This window comes from Peromyscus californicus, unplaced genomic scaffold (genome assembly GCF_007827085.1).
Source record: "Peromyscus californicus insignis strain IS unplaced genomic scaffold, ASM782708v3 Scaffold_7__1_contigs__length_154581171, whole genome shotgun sequence".
Taxonomy (NCBI): domain Eukaryota; kingdom Metazoa; phylum Chordata; class Mammalia; order Rodentia; family Cricetidae; genus Peromyscus; species Peromyscus californicus.
Window position 1 is genome coordinate 64485610 of NW_026294595.1, and position 22890 is coordinate 64508499.

The following is a 22890-nucleotide window of genomic DNA, read 5'->3' on the forward strand; positions in this document are numbered from 1 at the left end:
TATGAATTTTGAAAGTATGTTCATAAATTATTTGTCCTAACTTAACTAAATCATAACTATTTTTTAACTTTACAGGCAGCAAAATCTCCAAAACTGCTTGCAAAATAAAGTATGTATCACAAAGTTAACTGATAAGACAGTATATTAATTACCATATGCCAGTCTAGAAAAAATGTAAATTGGATATCAACAATCATCTACTGATATTTGTTGTTCATACCCTATGCCTTTTATTGTAATGGAAGTTTACTCTTAGGTAATTTTAATAGTTTCCTTATAGTCTAAAATTGTTATTAAAAATACCCTTGAAAGCCAGGCATTGGTGGTGCAAGCCTTTAATCCCAGCACTCGAGAGGCAGAGACAGGCAGATCTCTGTGAGTTCGAGGCTAGCCTGGTCTACAAAGTGAGTTCCAAGAAAGGCACAAAGCTTCACAGAGTAATCCTGTCTCGAAAAACCAAAAAAAAAAAAAAAATACCCTTGATACTTTAGGAAGGCCTCTTGGGTGTACCATGGAGTAAACATTCAGGGACCTAACATTGACAAACAGCATGAGATAATAGAATCTCATCCTAATGAGATATTATTAATCAGTATAGCTTTGCAGATATTGATGGCTAACTCCGTAGAAAATGAGTTGAGATGCCTGAATCTGTCTCCAGCAACTCTTGTGGGAAGAACCTGCTACCAAAGATCACAGGCAAAAGTACTTGCTCACCTGTGAGCTTAGACTTGAAGCAAGAAAAGAAAAAGGGGCATAGTTTAATAACATTTAACTCTGTCTAATCCTTGAGAAATATAACAGCAGTGGGCCTTTTTTCATTGAATCTTGCTCAGTTAATAAGGCATGAAGCACACACAAAGCTTCAATTTAAGGAAAGAAATAAATTGAAAGAAATTGAAAAACTAAGATTCCTTTCACCTCATTTTTTTACATTCAAAACTTTAGAAGTTACCCTCTTTTTTATATTACAATTGGAAATGCTTTATCCTTCACCTAGTTTAAGAACAGCAGTATGGTTCTGATGTTCATTATATCTTGTATAAAAATATTGTAGATATTTCAATATATACATTCAGTATTGTTCATTTAGAATAATTATCTCATACTTTAAAATTTATTATTAGAATTTTCAATTAAAGGTATATTTATGTAAAGAAGAATTTTATACTTGCAGTCAATTCAATCTGTGCTTATCAAAGCATTAGCCGTCATCTATCATTGTAGTGAAAAGATATTTTAAAAAATTGGATAATTACAGCCTAGTGGATTTTCATTAGGTACTCCCTAAGAGCTTCAAAATTCATCAGCGGAGAGGGTGTTACACAGATTTTAGATTTTTTATGTAAAGTTGACTTAAAACATGAGTACTTTCTGTTTACCCTTGGTATATTTTGAGTGGGAACAACCTGTCAGCCTTTCTGTCATGTCTTGTATTTTCATTCATCTATTTTATGCTTTCATACTTTGTTCTGATTAGTTATGTTAGCTACAAAGTCAATCTAAAATAAACTAATTTTTGTATTCCATAAAAACAGACTGTGTGCTTACTGTTGTAGCATGGAGTAGACATGAAGATGATTTATTTTTCATCCCCATATAGAAGCTAGACAAATACTGCTGAAGACTCCAAAATACGTTTACTATATCTGTTTGGAGAAATAATTTGAAATAATTTAATCAGTTTTCAAAATATATAGCAGAGTTATGAATACCACGCTGGGTTTTTTTCCAAAACTTTTCATGAGATATGACTAAATAACAATTTGATAACTTTAATTTTAAACTTATTTACCCAAGTTATGAATGTTGGGAAATAATTTATATAGTTTCTTAAGGCATATATATAAAATGAAGTTTTATGATCAAAATATTTTTCTCTAGTGTAAAATAAACCAGCTTAAAACATTCTGAACAGATTCCTTCTTTCATTTTCTTATAAATCATGCTGGTATTCTACTTATATTATATAATTATTATATAATTGTTTAATATAAAAAATTGAATGCTACCCCCATATCTCCCATATATGGAATAAATACTTATATGACTTAATTTTTATCTGATTATCTCTTTCTAGGTAACTTCTGAAGAACTAAATAGCATAATTCAAAATATAATGACGTGGGTTGTAGCTACAGTAACCAGTATATTATATCCAGCCATCACAAAATATGAAGAAAGAGTGCAGAGTCATACTTATTCAGTGTCTGATGACTCAGACCTTTCTTCGGATAGTTCAAGTTTCTGTAGTACATGCAGTGAGGGCTTCACATACAGAAACTACATACCTAAAGCATTTCAAGCAGATCCATGTGTATTTGCCAGTGACAGACCAGTGAAAAAACCACCCACACCTTTGAAACCTCCTTCTGCACATGTGGAAAGAACAGTTACTGGCACAAAATATCAAGTGAAAGGACAATCTATGTCTTCACAAGTCAATTACAACAAAAGCAGTTTGGAATATCCATTTCCTAAGATAGGAAGCAGTAAATCTGATAGTTATCTTTTAACATCATTAGAAACAAGCACTAAAAAATCTAAAGATGTTACCACAGAAACAGATAGTTTAGAGATTCCATTTCTATATGACAAAAAAGCAAAGGCCATGGATCAGATGAAAAATTTAAAGAATGTTTTTGTAAACTTTAAATGTCACTTGAAGGGAGAAACAGAACTTATTTTAGAAAGTATTTTTCAAGAAATAATATCTGACTTAACCCAGGCCATTCCTTCTCTTTCTTCTGTGACTGCTGAAGTTTTTGTTGACCAATATGATACAGAGAGAGAAGACTTGCTCTCAAATGTTGACATATGCTCAGTAGCTTCAGAGATTGTGGAAAATATACTGGAAAGCCTGCAGTCCGCTGTTGAGAAACAATGTGTGCAGATGTTTTCACAAGAAGATTTGACAGTTGATATCAAAACAAGTTTCTCTGGTAGTGCTGACTGTTTCTCATCCTTAGATACAAAACCTTCAGAAGATACACTGACTTCTACCTTGGAGCCAATGTGTGATATTGCAGATGATATGGTACATGCCATTTTAGAGAAGTTGATGACTCTTGCATCTTATAAGAAAAGTGAACTTCCTCTTGAAGACACAACTAAACATTTCCACCAACAAATTAAGACAGAGCCAATTTTTGATAAATTTCATCAAAAATCTGACCAAAAGAAATCTGGTCCAGAATCTGATGCTGCTGATCTAATTGTGAAAGAAGAAATACAAAACTTAATATCAAATATTTTTTCACAGTCCTATCTAGTTGGTTATGTAGAAGAAGCAATAAACACTATACTAGGCTGTGTACAAACTGAACTTAATAATGAGAGATTAATTGCATCTGAAGAAACAATAGTACTTCTTCAGCTACTAGATGATGTCTTAACTCAACTTCACCAGGGGCCAGCAAAAGCAGATGTTAAAAAACATAGAAAACCTCGAGTAAGAAATCTTCCTGATGCTGAAGAAAAGTATAGACTCACTAGCGCTGGCTCATTTAATGGTCTTAGAACTAGAAGATCATTTCCCTCTATTAATGTCCCAGGCATGGTTCTTTATTCTGAAGATGATGAAGAGGAAATAGATAACCTTGTGAGAAGTGTGCTTGATTCATCCCTTAGTGATGAAAAAATAAAACCACAAGAGCAGATTCCTATTCATTGGCCTAGAAGGAGAGACACTTGTTTTGAATCCAAAAGGAGCGATAAACTACCAACAAAACCTACTCCTCAAAGCAAAGTTGGATCTCATGACTGCGAATTAAAGTTGAAGTTATCTCTTAGTGGTGAAGACATTATGAAGACAACACATTGCTTGACTAATGATGCTTCAATTTTCAGCCAAGATCAAAAACATCAAATCCAAAAGGCTTCAGAAAACATAATTAAGCACATTTTAACAGAAATGCTCAATGATATGTCTTTTGTTTCATCTCATCACCCAGGAAGAAAAATTGGTGAAGAAACCTCTGCTTTCATCTCAGAAAAATCTAAAGGATTATCAGATCAAGAATGGAAGGAAGAGATGTTTTCTGAATCAGAAATTTGTGCATTTGCACATGAAATAACTGATTCTGTGATAAATATACTTTATAAGGCCTCAAAGTGCATTCCTAATACCATTAAAAACACCATTTCATCAGTTCATCAAATTTGTCCAGATCATCCTGATACTTCCCAAACAACCAAAGAAAAATCAAGTAAAATACCATTCAAAGTATGGTTTGACAGTGAAAAGAAAATGAAATATTTATCTTCACTCAATATAGAGCTTGAAAAGAGTTCCCCATTAAGATCTCAAGAATGTGAACCTAAGTATGTAAATGATATTACTGATAAGATCATTAATACAATTTTTAAAAATCTGAAGTTATTTGTTTGTCCAAAATTACAGACAGGTAAAAAGTCTTTACTGGTAGGGAAATCTTTACATTCTCAACTTAGTACTTACACAATGAAAATAGTCAACATTGTTTTAGATGCTATACAGAACGAATTAGAATTCACCAAGATAAACCCAAATCCTAGGGAGACAGACCATACCAAGTGTCGTACAAGCAAAGGGTGGTTTGCCGATTCCAATGAAGCTGTAGACTCCCATGTTACCGGCTTCAGTGATGCTACGGAAAGTCCATTACTGACATGTATTTATGAACTGATATCAAGTGCAAATGAAGATCAAACAAATACTTCAACCTCTACAGATAAGGCAGTTTCTACAATGTTCTGCAGGTCTGAAAATGCTAATAAACAAAATATTTTGTTAAGTAAACAGGATAAAAATTCTTTTCGACAATATTTGGCTACACCTTGTATTCACCACAGTATCGCTAATGGAAAGGATTTGAAAGATAGTTCCAAGTTGCAGGTATTAGATCGAATTGGAGAAACACTGCATGAAATGTTAAGCAAACTCACAGGTTCCCACCCTGATTCTCAGCCATCTTGTAGTCAGCAAAACACAGAGAAGTTATGTAAAGATCCTCCAACACTATCTAATGTGCAACTCATTTCCAACGCAATTCTGGAGTATGTCCTTGCAAAACTATGTAATATTAACATAGATACCAGCATTGTAGATTCTGGATTGAAAACTGGCTCAGAGTCACTTGACATTGACAACCTATCATTTGCTTCAACTATGGAGGAAATGGCCAAATGCATCAACATCATCTCTAATATAATTTCCAAAATGATGATGGGTAATAAAGAGATTATGAAAAATAAAGCAAAAAATGATCTTCCAGTGTCTCCCAAAACAGAGAACTCAAAAGAAATGTGCCCAAATAAACTGAAAACCATTGCTTCAGATATTCTTAACATGGTTTTTGCTAAACTGGAAGGATTTGCCAATGGAAATGTAGAAAATATTGGTCTTCTTAATGATGAAAATAAAACAGATAATAAAATGGATTGGGAATGTGAAGGCAAAAATTCTCCCACAGATTCACATGATAAATCATTGCAGTCTACTTTATACACTCACGCAAAGAAGGCATCAAGTGCTATTTTGAAAGCCATTCAAACAGAATTAAATATTAACCCATCAGATTGTAAGAAAAATACAAAAAACTCGCCACAGGAGACACAATTTCTTACAAATATAGTTGATTTAATTTTGGATGTAGTATCTTCAGATATGTTTGTCGAACCTGAATCTGAGCACAGAGACATTGAAAATTATCGATATCGACCAATTTATGGAAATTTTCTTCCTGGAGGAGCTGAATCAGGGTCATTTCTAGATGATGACACACAAAATAAAGAATTCACTGGAGATAGAACATCACCCACAGAAGAAACTAGAACCTTTTCTACTGACCAGTGGGTTCTAGAAAGAACCTTGAACAAAATTGAAGTAAAACTCAAAGAACCACACAAATCTCCAATTGTTCCCATTATAAGAAATATTTTGAATGAAATTTTTCAAAGTGCTTTAATCAATCAATTAAATGTTGTTTCTCTCTCACACTCTCATTTTAGTAGTATGCCTTATAATGTGCCTGTGTCAACTACTCAAACATCTGCTCAATTTACGGATCCTTTGATGGGCCCTTTAGTGTCTGACACAGATGTAACTAAAGTGGTGAATGATGTTGTTAGGACCGTATTTCACAAACTGTATTCAGCTGCCACGAAAGAAAAACATGAAAGTGGAAACAGATGTGAAACAATCATCTTTTCAACCAATGTTTCTTATCACGAGCCTACCTATCCAGGAAACCAACCTGTAAGTGTATTAAATGGAAATCCATGTGACATTCAGTCGAGCTGGAATGTTGACAGACAGACAAAAATAAATGTAGTTGAAGATATTGTGCAGGCAATATTAGAAAATTTAGAAACTTTTGCTGCTTCCAAAGTAGAATCTCTCTTCCTTCCCCACATCAGCTTCAGAGTTCCAGTGACTTTGCCAGTACAGCAGGAAGGGGCAACATTAAGCAAAGCATTGTCAGGCAAAGACTCATATGCTGATAAGCAATTTTCCTGTTGTTCAGTGGATTATAGCAACCCAGGAAAGATGGATTCGTGGTGCCAACTGTCTTTGTCCAAATTAAATATTTATGCAAAAGAAGTGGCTAGGAAAATTTTACAAGGCATTAAGCATGAGTTAGATAAAGAACAAGAGAGTCTGCCCCTGGCAAATAACATTGTGGTTTCCGAGAATATTGCAAGTCAGGTTGTTAGCACAGTGCTCGATATTGTGTCAAGCAAAAGCAAGTGTGACAAAAACAGTTGTGACAAAGACAATTATTCAGAACAGCAAGATGGTATTATTGAAAGGCTAGTCAATAAGACAGAATATCGAAAAATACTTGAGTTTCAAATTCAAGATACCATTGAAAGGATCTTATGTGATATTTATGAAAATATTATGTATCAGAATAATCTCTCATTTGCCACACCCACTCTGCAATATAATATACCTAGCAAACACTCAGAAGCAAATTTACAACCAGTTGTTATGGGTACCAATATTATCCCAAAAGTGTCAGTTCCTAAAACAGATGTCATTTTGGTGTCCAAAGATATAGTGGATATTGTGCTTCATAACCTTACTTCTTTGGTCATGCTTGCCATAAAGGCCAAAGATCCTGCTTCCTCAAGATTGGCCTTCTATGATATGTTTCCAAAATCTCAGTGCCAACAGCCTCTTTTTATAACACAAAGAACTGAGGAACAACCAGGGCATTTTTCACATTCAAGAATTATGAATTTAGCTTATGATGCTGTTTATCAGATGCCTGTGAAGAGAAATAAAGACACCAGGGAACCTGCACCTGACCCATGCGAGGAAAACGCCAACTTCATTACTAAAACTATTTTCAATCGGTTACAGTCTTTTGCCACAGAAAGAATAAATTCATTAATGACTCCAACCTTTAAGTCTAATAAAGAAAATGTATTTATTAGCCCAGAATTTGAAAATGGTAAACAAGATGACAGCACTTTTCATGAGTCAGGCCAAGTTGAATCTGATGTGAATGTCCTAAAATTATCAACAACCAAAGCAGATCCTAGCCAAGAGCTTGCAAAACCCATTTTTGCCAGTTGCAGAGAAAATCTTGGAACCACAATCCATTTATCACAAACTAGTCTTAAGGACTATGCTGATTTCATTGCCAGTGCGATTTTGAAGCTTATTAAAAATGATTTAGACTTAGAAATACAAAGTGTGCACACATGTTCAAACAACATTTTATTTCAAAAAAATACTGTGAGTGAAATTGTTAATAGTATCTTAAATATTTTGCACAATAAAGGATCAGAAAAGGATTTTTTTTTATCCTCCCCAGAGAATTCTAGCTGTTCACAGTTAACCATATCAAATGAAGTTTTGCTGGGATACAAAGAGAGGGAAAAAACTACCACATTATCACAGTTTACAAAGGACCCTTTAGAAGAAAAGCAAACAACAATGGAAAAGGAAAGCCAGAGATCTGTTTTGGAAGAAATATTTTTGAAGAAAGGAGGATCAAAACCAAGAGAAAAAAACGAAATATTCAGTGCAGTAGAAGAGGTTTTGAAGAAGCTGAATCAAAACATAATGGAAATCATAGGCCACTTGCTCCCATTTATTGAAATTCCCTACATTGTGTCTAAATCTAAGAGTAAAACATCAGCTATAGCATGGAAGAAATTCTTTCAGTCTCATATTAATAACATATCAAATGATATACTTGAAAATATTTTGGAAAAAATGCACTCTGTGGTTGTGACATCATTATACAAAAAAACTAAAAGCAGGATAGAGGTAGAAATGTATGACAACCATGATACCTCATCAGTAAAACCACCATGCTTTAGAGAAAATAAGCCAGCAAGAAAAAGAAGTAATCCCCCTAGACTTGGGGTACCACAAATGCATCATAATGCTGACAGTTTAAATGCTCTTGTGTTAGAAAACACTTTTTTGCCTTATTCACCATTGCAAATTGGAAGATATTTAGTTCAAATGGTTCTTGATAAATTGTCAAATTTTGTTTCCCTTCATCTAGAAGAGAGATTTCCCCCTGAAGGTAGTTATGATGACATGTACCTTCTTAGACTACATAATTCTAAACTTAGCCCTAAAAACAGCCCTAGGCCAGGATGTAAATCAAGTTTAAAAGCAAGATCAAAAATTACCTCTCTCTCTAAATTTAAAACAAAACCACATCTAGGCATTAGTGGTACTAAGTCCAAAAGCAAGAACAAGTTCGGTACTGGAGAGAAGATTTCAAGAGAGAACCGATCCAAAACTGCCATTGGGCTGCCACATACTCCACCAAAAGAGGATGCCAAAACCCTACTGAAAACAAAACTGCCAGCTTCAGAATTAAGAATTTATGCCAAGAACATAATAACTGATATTTTAGAAATAATTGTGAAAGAACTTGAAAGAGTGGCACAAAATAGAGCCATGTTAAATACAAAAGCTTTACCATCTGATCAAATCCTGGAAGCAAGTAAAATTGTTAATTCGGTGTTGCAAGAATTGTATGCTACAAACAACCACAATTTGGCTTCTCCAATTAATGTCTCAAATCTGGGTGATTTTCGCATATCAAAGCAGAATCTGGGTGCAGGTTCCCCTACTGAGCAGCAGGCATGTTTTTACTTAGAGAATGTTTCCTCACAGCTAGAACAGATTTTTCCTAAAGAAGGTATATTTAAAAAAATGTTTGACAAATGGCAAGCAGAAACAAGTGATACAGAAAATGAAAAGTCTAAACTTTTAACCGTAGCTGAAAGCATTTTGACTGAAATTTCAATTAAAGTGAAGGATTTGGAGTATTCACTTTCACTTTTAAATCTACCACCACTTGAAGATTGTGGAAACAGATTCTATGATCGCTTTAAAGGTGGACCTACCAGAGCTGAAGATACGAAAGCACAAATCAATATGTTTGGACGGGAAATTGTTGAAATGCTATTTGAAAAATTGCAGCTGTGCTTCTTGTCTCAGATGCCTATTCAAGACAGTAAGGGAATGCTGACAAGTCAGAAAGAATATGTTGCTGCTAAAAGTAAGCATGGTGTTCCAAGCAAGCACATCCTCAGTGGTGTGCAGACCTGTAACATGAAGACAAAAATGTCTAGGAGCCCTAGCAACCAAATCGTGCAGGAGATCATACAAAGAGTCTTAAACATGTTAGAGTCATTTGTGGACTTGAAGTTTAAACATATCTCTAAATATGAGTTTTCTGAAATAGTGAAAATGCCTATAGACAATCTCTTTCAAGTGCAACAGAGACAATTAAGCAAAAAAATGTTGCCAAAGTTACAACCATTTAGAAAGTTTGGTGATGAACCCAAGTCAAGTACTAGTATATCCAAGGAAAACATACAGAACACACTCCTACAGGTTCATTCATTCCATTCAGAATTACTTGCATATTCTGTCACTACTGTCAGTGACATGCTTAGCATAATCAAGAATAAGCTAGACAAAGAAATAAGTCAAATGGAACCATATCCAGTTAGCATATTAAAAGAGAATATTGCTGCAAGTGAGATCATTGGTAGACTGATAGACCAATGTACTCATTTCAGTGAGTCTTTGATTGCAAAGCTTCCAAACAAAAATTATTTCAAAAGAACTGAGAATGTTTACATTGTTAACCAGGTTGAATTTGCATCTCATGTGAAAATGCCTACATCAAAGATGAGAAACACTAGTGTGAGAAGTAATACTCCACAGAGGAGTGTATCTGGCTTGACGTTTAATTCAGAGGATGATACAAAAGAAAAGTATGGGATCACATCCAATTCACCCTCACACATCAGTTCCTGTGTCGAAAACAATATTACAAACTCAGAGCCAATGGGAAGACCCAATTCAAAAGCTGTGCCATCATGTTCTGTAAACAAAGCACAAGACCAGAGTCAAAGGAAACCAAACTTTGGAATTTTTGAGGAAGCCACAAAAGGTAACAGTTCTCTTCCTGAAGGCAGTATGTTACAGAAATTGTTTAAGAAAGCAAATGATTCCACAGAAGAATCACTAAGACAAGTCATGTCATTCATAGAAATGGGGAAAGGTGAAAATCCAAGAGTATTTCATTATGAGACCACCAAACCAATTGAGCCAAATGAAATTAAGACAAATGCTTCCCCACTCAAAATATGTTTAGCTGCAGATAATATTGTTAACACAGTACTGTCCTGCTATGGCTTTCCCCATCAGCCACACCCAGACGAAAGCCTGGAGACCATGAAACCATTTTTTATGCCGAGGCAAAATCCTTTTTCTGTGGTAGATGAAGGAGAAAAGAATGAGAAAAATTTGCTCAGAATGTGGTGTAAACGAATGACCTGTATAAATGAAGAAAAAAGTGAAGGTCTTGAAGCCTGCCAAGAGGATTTTTCTTTATTACATAAATGGAAAAATAAAAACTCCAAAATGACAGCGGAGACTTTGGAGGAAACTGACACAATTGCCTTTGTTGATCATGAACTGGGTCCAAATGAAATGCATTTGTTGGCAAGACACATTACTACTTCTGTGATCACACATTTGAAGAATGCCATAGCTGCAGGTAAGCAAGAGATAAGTTAGTTTTTAAGTTGGAATAATTTTGGGAAAACAGTAAAAGGTATATTTAAAAGATCTCTTGTCCAAGAGTCTACAATTTGTTTTTTTCTGAAAATAGCTTTAGAAACGTGAATAACTATTTGATTATTTTTAAATTTCCATGATGCATAAAAATGTTACTAAGTTAACTCTTTATGTATTAAGTAAAAAGATGTGGGTTTTTCCCCCTCAAGACCTATAGATAAGGGGAAAATGAAAAAAAAAAATTAAAGTAAGGAATTTTGGTTGAACATGCACTGTAAATCAAAAAGTTTCAAATACTTGTGCATGCCTCTGTTGCTGCAGTCTATCATTAACTTTTTGGAACTGATACACTTGTATTTTATTCAAGATGATAGAGTAACACAAATCTTTAAACGTACAAGTAAAATGCAGCATAGCATCAAATATATTGATTTAATATAGTTTTAAATAATCATTTCACTGGAGCTATGGCAGGATGTTTCACTAAACCTGAAAAATCTCATTTCGTAGTGTCCATAACTATACAGTCAAGGCAGATATCAACCTATGACTTGTAGATTTGAATATGGAAGACCTGTTTTCTCAACGTATTGGCTAAGACTAAGAAGTGAAGTATTGAACCCTAATTGTCGTGCTAGAAACCCCATCCAACTACTGAGGGATCTGGATGCAGAGATCCATGACTAGGCCCTGGGTGGATCTCTGGGAGTCCAATTAGCGAGAATGAGGAGGGTTTATATGAGCGAGAATTGTTGAGACCAAGGTTGGATAAAGCACAGGGACAAATAGCCAAATGAATGGAAACACATGAACTATGAACCAATGACTGAGGGGTCCCCACTGGATCAGGCCCTCTGAATGGGTGAGACAGTTGATTGGCTTGATCTGTTTGGGAGGCATCCAGGCAGTGGGACCGGGTCCTGTGCTCATTGCATGAGTTGGCTGTTTGAAACCTGGGGCCTATGCAGGATTGCTTGGCTCGACCTGGGAGGAGGGGACTGGACCTACCTGGACTGAGTCTACCAGGTTGATCTCAGTCTGCGGGGAAGGCTTTGCCCTGGAGGAGATGGGAATGGGGGGTGGTGAGGGGAAGATGAGGGGAACGGGAGGGGGGAGAACAAGAGAATCCGTGGCTGATATGTAGAACTGAATTGTATTGCAAAATAAAACAAACAAAAAAAAAACAAAAACAAAAAAAAAGAAGTGAAGTATTGAAGGAAAATCCTATTTCTTTTTTCATTAAGTTTTACCTTTTACTTTAGTAAGGAGCCTCACAGACAAAATACATTGCCAATATGTTGAATTTTCCAAATTTCCTCTAATCCAGTCTAAAAGTGCTTGTTTCTTTCTTACATTTTTCTTTTAGTTTCAACTGAGGAATTGTCTCATGTTCCTTCACTCCCAAAGAAAAAGTATGACTCAAAACAGCCTCTCAAAAGCATATATAGTAATTCTTCAATGTATCAGTTTTGTGAACATCTCTCTGAATCAGTCATCTGCTACTTAATTTCAAACATTTCTGATGGCACCAAAGAGGGTAGCAAAGACAAAGCATGGGAAATCCAAAAAGTAATCTCTAACAAAAACATATCAATTCATTCTCAAGTGTATAAGAGCAGATCTATTTCCATTGGAGAACTTGCTTTAAGTATTTTTGAAGTTATTATTGAAATTCTTTCTAATGGTAACATTATATTTGCTGACAAGGCACATCAGACTCCCATAAAAACTAAGTACAGGTTCTGTCCAAGCGTGATTTCTTCTGACTTTGATGATATCTTTCAAGATCTGTTAAAAGGAGTGATTTTTGTATTGTCCAACATACTAGGAATAAATCATTTTGAAAATAATGTAAGAAACAAATCATATTCTACATTTAGAAATAGTGGGCCCATTTTCAACAAAGTCAATACCACGGAAAGTCAGATAGGCCCCAGGGACTGGGAATCATCTCCTCACCTAATTGATCACCTTGCTCAAAGAAATAAATTAAATTACTTAGAACGTAGGTTAAATGGTCTGGTTGGTAACTTAAAATCTCATGAATCCAAAGACGTCATCAATGAAGTCTTTAATATTGTTTTAGATTTATTTTTACCAGATGACTTCCCAGATGGGGATATGTGTTCTGGTAAATCGGCAAGAACGTTTTTCACCTCAAATAATCAACAAAGTGATAGAATACTTGCTAGTAATCTAGGGCTTTCCCCTAAATCAATTTTTCTTCTCAATATTGTGTGTGAGAAACTTATTAGAACACTTCTAGAAAAATGCACGAGCACTGCATTTCTTGAGGATAGTTCTCTTTTTCGTGAAGTAGCAGAAGAATGTCAACATGTAAAATTACTTCGAAGTGTTCAAGGTAGAAATTTTGATTATTGTAAAGCACCAATGAGCTGTGAACAATTTCAAGGAGATTACATGTCAGACCTTTCAGAAAATCTTGAAGACATGGATCAAGATTTATTGTCATCAGACTGTATACTTGATGTTATGTCCCACAGCTTGGTTAAATCTTTGATGGATAAGCTATCTCATGATTTTCAACAAGCTCCTTTTGAAAACAAATGCATGAATTACAGAACAAGAGAAACACAACCTTTTTCCCCAGAAGCAAAAAGGCGAGAATTAATAGAATTAGGACAAACAAATGCCCATGTAGGATTCATGAGCTATGACAATAATTATTTTACTAAGTCCATGAATAATTCCAAAGCAACTAGCTTTAAAATGCAAACACCATTTGGCAAACAACATACAGTAAAACCTTTCTCTTTGCTACTTCCTGAAAGACAAGAAACAAGGGGAATGAACACAGTAGCCTTTCATAAGCTATGTCCAAGAGGTGCAAATGGTGGTGTTTATTCAGCTACATTTTTGGAGGACATAATCTCAGAATTATTTTTTAAGCTATCTACCTCATTGTGGAGGAAAAATATAAATATCACTGAAACCTGGCTCAATGAAATAAATACATCACTTATCAACAATGTAGTTAATGACTTAAATAATGCTCAAATTACTGTTCTAAGGTATCCTGAAGAAAGGCTATATTTTCCATCAGCACATAAAGGATGTGTTACTAAGATTGTTGATTCCATTTATTATGATGTTTTACAGAAGTATGAATTTAAAGTAACCTGTGGTGGTAATCTGCCATATGATAATACTTCAGTAGCTGAACAAATGTCTAATAGCATATTGTTAGAAATTGTAGACTATCAGCTTCCATCTTGCTTCAAGGGAAAGCTTAGATCACATTCATATCATACTCTCAATGCTGAAATCATACTGTATAAACTTCAAAACAATCTAAGAAAATTTATTTCTGAACCCATATCTTCAAAAGGTTATAGCACCATGTTACCACACTCATTTTTAGAATATGTCATCAGAAAACTTTTAGCTCAGCTTATGCCCCTGCCTTTTAAGCCTTCATCTTTAGAAAAACAATATTTAATGACTTCAGATTTTGATGAAATGTCCAACTGTATAACAAATAAGGTTATGTCAGCCATTTCAAAACATAAAATCTGGTTCACCATCTATGATAATCAATGTCTCCACACAGATAAAAACCTCAAAAAGATGGTAGATTCTGTTTACAGTAATATTATACAAATGTCTGGTTCTCTTGATTTAATACAGAAGAATATAATCAACAGAAGTCCAATTATGATTGATCAAATAGCCAGTTTCATTATCCAAGAGATTATTGAAAACCACCTTCAACCATTTTTGTGTGGAGAGACTTTACCTCGCCCCAAAACTCCATTGGATGAGGTATCGTATATGGTCAAACAAGTTCTCAATGAAGTTGTAGAGTCTCACAAACTCCAGAAGCCATCACCTTTACAAATTTACCCTGATAAATTTGTAGGAGAAATTGTTACCAGAGTTTTATCAAAGATTTTTAGCCCTAAGCCTAATACTAATGTTGAGCTGGAAAATATGACCCAAAAAATAATAAACTCAGTGAATAACCATTTAGACAAAACTAAGATTCCTATTCTATGTGATAAGCAATCGTCCTTTCCATTTAGTGATGCAGATATTGTAGATGAACTTGTCACCTCAGTATATAGAAATGTTTTGAAGCAGCATGGGCTAGATCCTGACATTGACGAGTCTGAAAATGGTGAAGCTTTCGTGGAAAATATTGCCAAATTAATCATAGCAGCTATTTCAGACTACCTTCTTCACCCACTGTTTTCTTGTGATTTGTCAGCTGCTCCCTGTTCTAATTCAATGGCTGATGATATTGTTTATGATATTCTTGGTAACATCGATAATTCTACTAAGTCAAAGCAGAGTTTACCTCCATATAATACATTGCTACCATATACATTTTTAGAAGATATGATCAGAGTACTATTATCTAAATTTTTTCCTTCTCCTAAAATTGTTTTAAATATAACAGCTCCAAAAGATAAAGGAGTAAATTTTAATGAAATTGCTTCCAATCTGATCAGTGATATTAGGAGAAAAATTTCCCAACATGAAATTAGATTTTCAAAAGATGAAGATAAAGCCAAGTCTTTTTACTCAGAAGATGATGTTTGCTATCTTGTTGATTCTGTTTTCACAAATATTTTAGAAAACTCCAGTTCTCAAGAATCAGTGGAACAAAATATCACAAAAACTAATGATGTTTTCATTGATAAAATTGCAGGTTTTATTATTAAATATATCTGTGAGCAGCATCTTCAGCCATTTGTGGAAAAAAGGCAAATATCTACATCACCATACAAATGTTTTGTTGACAGACAGCCACTAATTTATGCTAGTGCTTATTCTTCAACTTTTTTGGAAGATGTGGTCTCTGGAGTAGTGAGCAAAATATTTCACAGGGTGATTGGCATTGTACAAGTGGAGTCAACAAGAAATTCAGAAGATGTTTTGTTTGATAAAGCTGAAAATCTCATATATTGGATAACAGAGGAATTTTCAAAAGCCCAGGTTACAACTATAGAGAATGCTGAGAAACAGTTGTGTTTTTCCCCAGTAGAGAAAGATGTACTCAAAAACATTATCGACACAGTTTACAGCAAAGTTTTAAAAGAATATGAAATGGGATTCATGCCTGACAAAGATTTTCTAAATGACACAAAGGCATTGGCTGGCTGGATAACCAAAATCATTCTGACTGAAATTTTTGATTTCCAAATTCCACCAGCTCTTGTAGCAAATCTGCCTCTAAGTTTACATTCCAAACTTAGTCAAAATGTTTTGGTAAATAGAGTCCATTATGAAATTAGCAAGTCAAGATTCCGAAGACAAGCATCAACAATATATACTACTATGCTCTCACATATTCATTTAGAAAAAATAGTCACTCAGCTTATGTCTCAGATAAGTCCATCGCATTCCAGTGTAGAACATTCTGATACTCCGCAATCAGACTTAAGTAACACAGTCATGAAACTGATAAATGAAATCATGTCAATAATTTCAAAACATGCAATATGTATTGTAAAACATGGAAATGAAAAACAAAGTATGATTTCGGAAAAAGACATACAGTCAATGGTTGACTCCATTTATGCTGATCTTTCTCATTCAAATCTATACCAGCATCTTACAAAGGATAAAAAAGGTATAAGTAGCATACCTGTTTCAAAAATTGCAAGTTTTATAATAAAGGAGATCTTCAATCATCATCTAGAGTCATTCTTATCAGGAGATAAAAGTTTTCTTTCTCCTTCAGTTGCTCAACCTTGCAAGCAGAAGTCAACAAACCCTAAGCAAAGAGAACTGTCTTTTATTATGAACTCAGCTATCTTTTTGGAGGAAGTAATTTCTGAGCTTTTATGCAAAATTCTTCAAACATTCATACAGGATTCCTTGACTGCTGAAACCTCAGAGAAAGCAATAGCCCAAATAATGGATATCGCTACAACATTAGTAAAATCAGTTGTTTTAGAGTTCACTACATCTGAGATTTTACTTGCAGAAAATTTGGATGAGAGTCTATGGTTTTCAGAGACATATAAAGAAGTGGTTCAAAAAACAGTCAACTCAGTTTATGAAAACATATTAGATGAATATAAATCACTGACTCAACTACACAGGACTATACAAAACGACACTACTTGTTTTGGAGGAAAATTATATCATTTTCTACTGCAAGAAATTTATGATTATCAGGTACAGTCATTAGTTTCAGGTGAATTAATGCCTTCTTCCTATTCTTTTCCTCGAGCTGAAAATATCATCAAAAATGTGCTCAATGTCACCTTGAAGGATACCAATGTCATGCCATCATGCATTACAGTGCTCCCCTGTTCTCTGATAGAAAATATGATTTACAAGCTTTTAGTAAATATCTTCCCTTCAGATGATACTACAAATAATAAACTAAAGGAAAAAGAGGTTGGGCCAGATGATAATGATGAGTTCATGGCCGCAGCTTCAAAACTGACTGATGAAATTATAAAAGAAATTTCTGAACATGAGATCAGATTTGCCACTGCAGAGGAGAATGAAGATAGTATGCAATTAGGAACTACTGAGAATTTCATTGATTCTGTATGTAATAATATTTTGAAAAACTCTGAATTCCAAGCAGAAGTACAGAAAGATGCACACAAAAAGGGAGGTTCATTTCTCAGTAAAACAGCTGGTTTCATTATTAAAGCAATCATGGATCATCATTTGCAACCATTTTTATATGGGGAAGACTCACCTTCTAGTAACTTACCTGAATATGGCCATGCTTCTGTTGTTGCAAAGTCTGGGAAAGAAAAGGCACAGACTTCTCTATTTTCAGCTGCATTTTTAGAAGATGTAATTGTTGACCTTGCTCACAAGTTTTGTTCTTTTGCAACTCTTGCTAAAGATTCTATGAAAAAAGATATTCCAGAGCCAGAAATTGTAAGCTTAGCTATCAACTTTGCAAACTCTCTCATACGGGAATTCAGGAAAAGTGAAATCAAAGTTTTACCACATGCTGAAGAAATATTTTCTTTCCCACCAATTGGGAAGGAGACAGTTGATGCGATATCTAATTTTGTATATGATCAGTTCATAGGGAAATTGGGATCTGATGGTATTCAAAAGGATGACACTGGTAACATTATTATAGAAATGGTTTCTTCTTTAGCCCAGAAGGCAATCTCCGCTTTCAAGATTCAGCCACTATTTTCAGGAGATTGGTGCTCAACTTTCTTTTCATTTCTAGATGCAGAAAATATCACACAAAGAGTTCAGCTGCTACCAGAGCAAACCTCCATGCAGATTAGTAGACTCTTAAAGCAGAGCCAGCTTGTTCTGTCTGAAGACACATCAATGAAAAAAGATGATATCCATCATCCAATAATTAACTCTGTAGCTACCTTCATGAAAAGCAGTATCATTGACCTGATATCAGGATCAACTACAGGTGTCACAGATACAAAGAAAGATGATGATAATAAACTGAAATCTGCCACCTTAAAATATGAGAATGCCTCAAAGGCTACTTCTCCAGCTACCAGTGTGAAAAGTAAAGATCCTCAGGTTCAACATTTGAGTGACAAATGTAAAAGTAATGAAACTGGGAAAGAGAACTTAGTTCTCATCAATAAGCAGGGGAAGACGATTGAAATATACACCCATTTTGCAGTTGCTACTGTTAATAACAGTTCTGAGGAAGTACTTGAATCAGATTTCATAACAGACAATGAAAAGAAAATTGACAATGCTAGTCAAAGTTTAGTGAAAATAGATGAGAAGCCCAAGAGTGAGAGTAAAGATAACATAACAAAAAAAACTTTAAAAATAGCCCAACAGCCAGTCAAGGAAGAGAGGACACAGTCTGTAGCTGAAACAGATATAAATGAGGAACTATACACAGAAACTGAACGTGTTGAAAATGTCATTGAAAATATTTATGACAATGTTTTAACAATATCTTCTCAAGAGCCATTGGATTTTTCCAGACCAATATACAGCAAAAGCCTCTCAAGTGATAAAGCTTTGGTTAAACTTCAAGATTCTGCACAGCCTGTTGCAACAAAGGATTCATTCCCATCTGTTAATAGAGACATCACTGCTAAACAGAAAGCAAGTGAAGAAGCTGAAACTAAAAGAAAAGAAGAGAGTGAGATAAAAAGAGAGAAAGAGATTAAAAGTCAGCCTAGTAAAACAAACCATCCACAGTCCTCATCAGAAAGTGAACCTAGAATTATTTCTGCTAAGTTTCTAGAAGATGTGATCATTGAAATGGTGAACAAACTAATATTTACATCTTCACCAGAAACAGAAACGTGTGATAGAACTCCAGATGCAAGTGGTGACCAAAATCAAGGTGAACTTTATGACACAGCTTTGAAACTCATCGATTCAATGTTTAAGGAGTTTTCAGATGCAGAAACTAAGGTATTTAGGACAGATAAGGGTAAGAAGATTTCCTCACGAGCAATCAAAGACTCATCAGCTCATATGGTACCTCCTGGGCTTAAAGAAGCAACTACAGAAGAACCATCATCCAACATGAATATTAAAAATGTGAACAAATTGCCACATGAGCATAAAACAGTTGAACAATCCTCTTCTGACAAGATGCCCTCCATAAATAGAATGCTATCAATTGAAAAATCAGTTGTCAATAAAATTGTTCACTCTTGTGTTTGCGATGTTTTAAAGGAATGTGCATCTCAAGAGTCTGTTTGCAAGACCATCAACAACAATAGGGAAAATCTTGCAAAAAGGCTAACTAGCACAGTGATAAATGAAATTTTTCAGCATCAGCTTAACTTGATATTTTCTGATGAGATACCAGCTTCAGGATGTGTGCCTCTGGAATCAAAAGATGTTGAGGAAAAAGTCCAAAAGGCAGTGCAAACAGCCAGTAAAGAATGTAACACAGCCAGTAAAGAATGTCAAACCTCATCTCCATACACCATAAAGTTGCCTTTCAAATTTTTAGATGATGTGATTTCTGCTTTTTTAGCAAAAGTTTTTTCAAAACTATTCAATGTCAAAACAAAAATATCTCAACAAAATTTGTTGACACAACTTGACTTCCTTAAAATGAAGTTAGTAAGTATGGTTGCATCAGAGATTGCCAAAAATGAAGATTTGAATATACAGTATGTAGACTCTTTGCATCCAAATGATGATGAAATTATTCAGCTGGTGGTTCAGACAATTTATAATAATCTTTTGCCACAGTTTGGATCACAGGAAACCATACAAAATTGTGTAGTTAGTGGATGCAAATTCCTTTCAAAAACCATAGTTGATTTAGTTCTTCGAGAAGTGGCTGGCAATCAGTTGCAGAACTATTTTGGCGGTGAGTTGACTCCATATCAGTGTGCAGAAGTTGACAATGTTGTTGAAAATATCCTCACCAATGTTGTCTTAACTACTCCATCACAGCCACCACGTCCCCGTAAACTATCATATAATATAATAGAAGCAATTGCTGTAAAATTCTTATCAAAACTTTTATCTGGGTTCCCAAAAGTGCATTCAGAAAGAACTGAATCTCAAGAAATTGAAATGCAAAAAATAATCTCAAAAATATTAAAGTCAATCCAAGAATGTTTTTCCAAAAGTAAGATCAAAGTTGTACAACCTGCCAAGGAATCAGAACCTGTGCCTGTAACTGACAATGCAACTATTGACAAAGTAGTTAATTCCGTTTATGCCAATCTTTTAAAACAATCTGGCTCTCCTACATCTGTATTAGAAGATTTAATGGGTAAGAGTAATGTCCTTTCTGACATAATAGGTTCGTCAATGGTGAAGGAGATATCCAATTCTGAATTTCAACCTCAAGCAGAAGAAGAACTTTCAAGTTCAGAATTAGCTCTTGAAGCTGTCAAAATTATGGAAAAGGTGGTGAAAATTATTGATGAGCTAAAGTCCCAGGAAAAATCTTCATCCGTAAAAGATTTAGTGTTAGACTCCAGAGTTTTAGAGGAAGCATTGGCCTTATTCTTGGCTAAAATAATAAAGAAGCCTGGTGTTGCAAGCAAAGACATGGACAGTTTAACAAAGCCTGAGTTAAATAAAATTGCATCTCAGTTGACAAAATCTGTAACAGCTGAAATTTCCAGAAGTAATATAAATCTCGTGGATTCTAATCCTGAAGAACAATCTTTAGCTCCAGAAAACATTGAAATGATTTCTCAGGCTATTGAATCTGTTTATGATAATATAATAAACCAGTCTGAAACCTGTAATGAACCCTATGATATGAAAGGTACAAAGAAGGCCTTCCCAAAGAAAGTGGCTAGCTTAATTGTCGATGGCGTTTCAAATGTTCCATCATGTAGAGTTAGTACAATGAGTTCTTATACTGCTGCTTTTGGAGATCTAGACACAAGTCGAATCATTGAAAAGGCACAAAAGCATGCTGCACAAATGAACTCTGACTCTGATAAAGAGTCGGATGATGTATTGGAAGATGAACTTCCTATTAGAATAATTCCACATGTCGGGAATAAACCACTGAGAATAGATCCAAATATTATCTCAGAACACTTAGCAGTTATTTCTATGAAGACTCAGCCTCTGGAGACACTTAATATGGACTGCATAAAGAGAACTGGTTGTAGCATAACAGAGCTGAGAAGAGCTTCCATAAGTGGAAACGGTCACTCTTCTCCAGACGTATCTGAATCAGGAAAGAGACAGAAAGAAAGGCGCATCTCATTGGATAGGACAGGACGACTGGATGTAAAATCCTTCGAGGTAAGCATCACGACAATGGAGAAAGGGGGGAAAGTAGTGAGCCAGTTCTGTGATTTCCTTCCTTTTCGAGCTACATGCGAACATATGCTTGTTTTTTTGCCAGCTGAACAGGGAATTGGTTGCAACGGTTCATCTCCACAGTCAGGATTTTCAGGGACTTGCCATATCATTTCCATATTCCACACTAAAGGCCTAAGGCTAGTTTTTAATAAGATAATCCACTAAAACTATTTTTCATTGAACCAAAATATAAGTATGGTTCCTGATTAACATCAGAATGACTGGAATATAATTTCATTTAGAAATTTATAGGAACATGTATTCAGCACCGTCTGTTTAAGGCACTACAGTACTATTTTTCTCTTACTTTTATTTAAATTTTTTCATGTAATATATTTGAATCATATTGAATCATATTGAATTGCCCCAATTCATCTTGTGTCCTCCCCACCTCCCTATGCACCCTACTTCATATTCTTTCTTCCTCTCTCTTCTTTCTTAAAAAAAGAAAAATATCAGAACAAAGATACAGAAAGAAAACAGAAAGACAAAACTTAACAAAACAAAACAACAACAAAAGACATGCAAAAATACATAAAGTTCAGTTTTTGTAGGCCAATTACTATTGGGTTTGAGGCCTGCCCTGGAGTATGATTGATATACCTAGTGACATTATTTTAGAGAAAACTGATTTTCCCTTTCCCAGCATGTTATCAATTGCAAATAGTTTCTTGCTTAGGGGTGGTACTATGCATCTACTTCCTCTTCTCACTGCTAGAATTTTGTTTGATTTGAACGTGTGCATGCTGTCACACTCTCTGTGAGTTCATATGTATAACAGATCTGCTGTGTTGTATCTAGAAGATGCATTGCCTTGCAACCATCCACCACCTGTGGCTCTTAACAGTTTTTCCATCTCCTTTCTTTTTTCTGTAGGCTGAGTGCTACAAAGTTTATTAGATTCTGCGCATTTTCTGGTTGTGGATCTCTGTGTTAATTACCAAGAAGATTATTTTCTAGTGAGGGATGAATGAGGCACTGATTTATGGCTATAGCAATATGTGATGAGAGATCATTTTATTGTTGTATTCCTTTATGAGAATTTCTGAATTCTGAATTAACTGTATTTCCCATAGCCAATGATCTCTCTAGTCTCAGGT

General features: G+C 34.8%; 1 protein-coding gene across 2 annotated transcripts in view; it reads left to right on the plus strand.

Moving 5' to 3' along the window:
- The window catches only part of LOC128102286 (fibrous sheath-interacting protein 2-like), a 79930-nt gene that overhangs the window by 34258 nt on the left and 22782 nt on the right, over positions 1 to 22890 (plus strand). For both annotated transcript variants that reach the window (XM_052725890.1, XM_052725891.1), the window contains exons 15-17: positions 76 to 109; positions 2081 to 11030; positions 12417 to 21730. In XM_052725890.1, the coding sequence (XP_052581850.1) occupies positions 76 to 109; positions 2081 to 11030; positions 12417 to 21730 (18298 nt within the window). The remainder of the gene's footprint in view (positions 1 to 75; positions 110 to 2080; positions 11031 to 12416; positions 21731 to 22890) is intronic.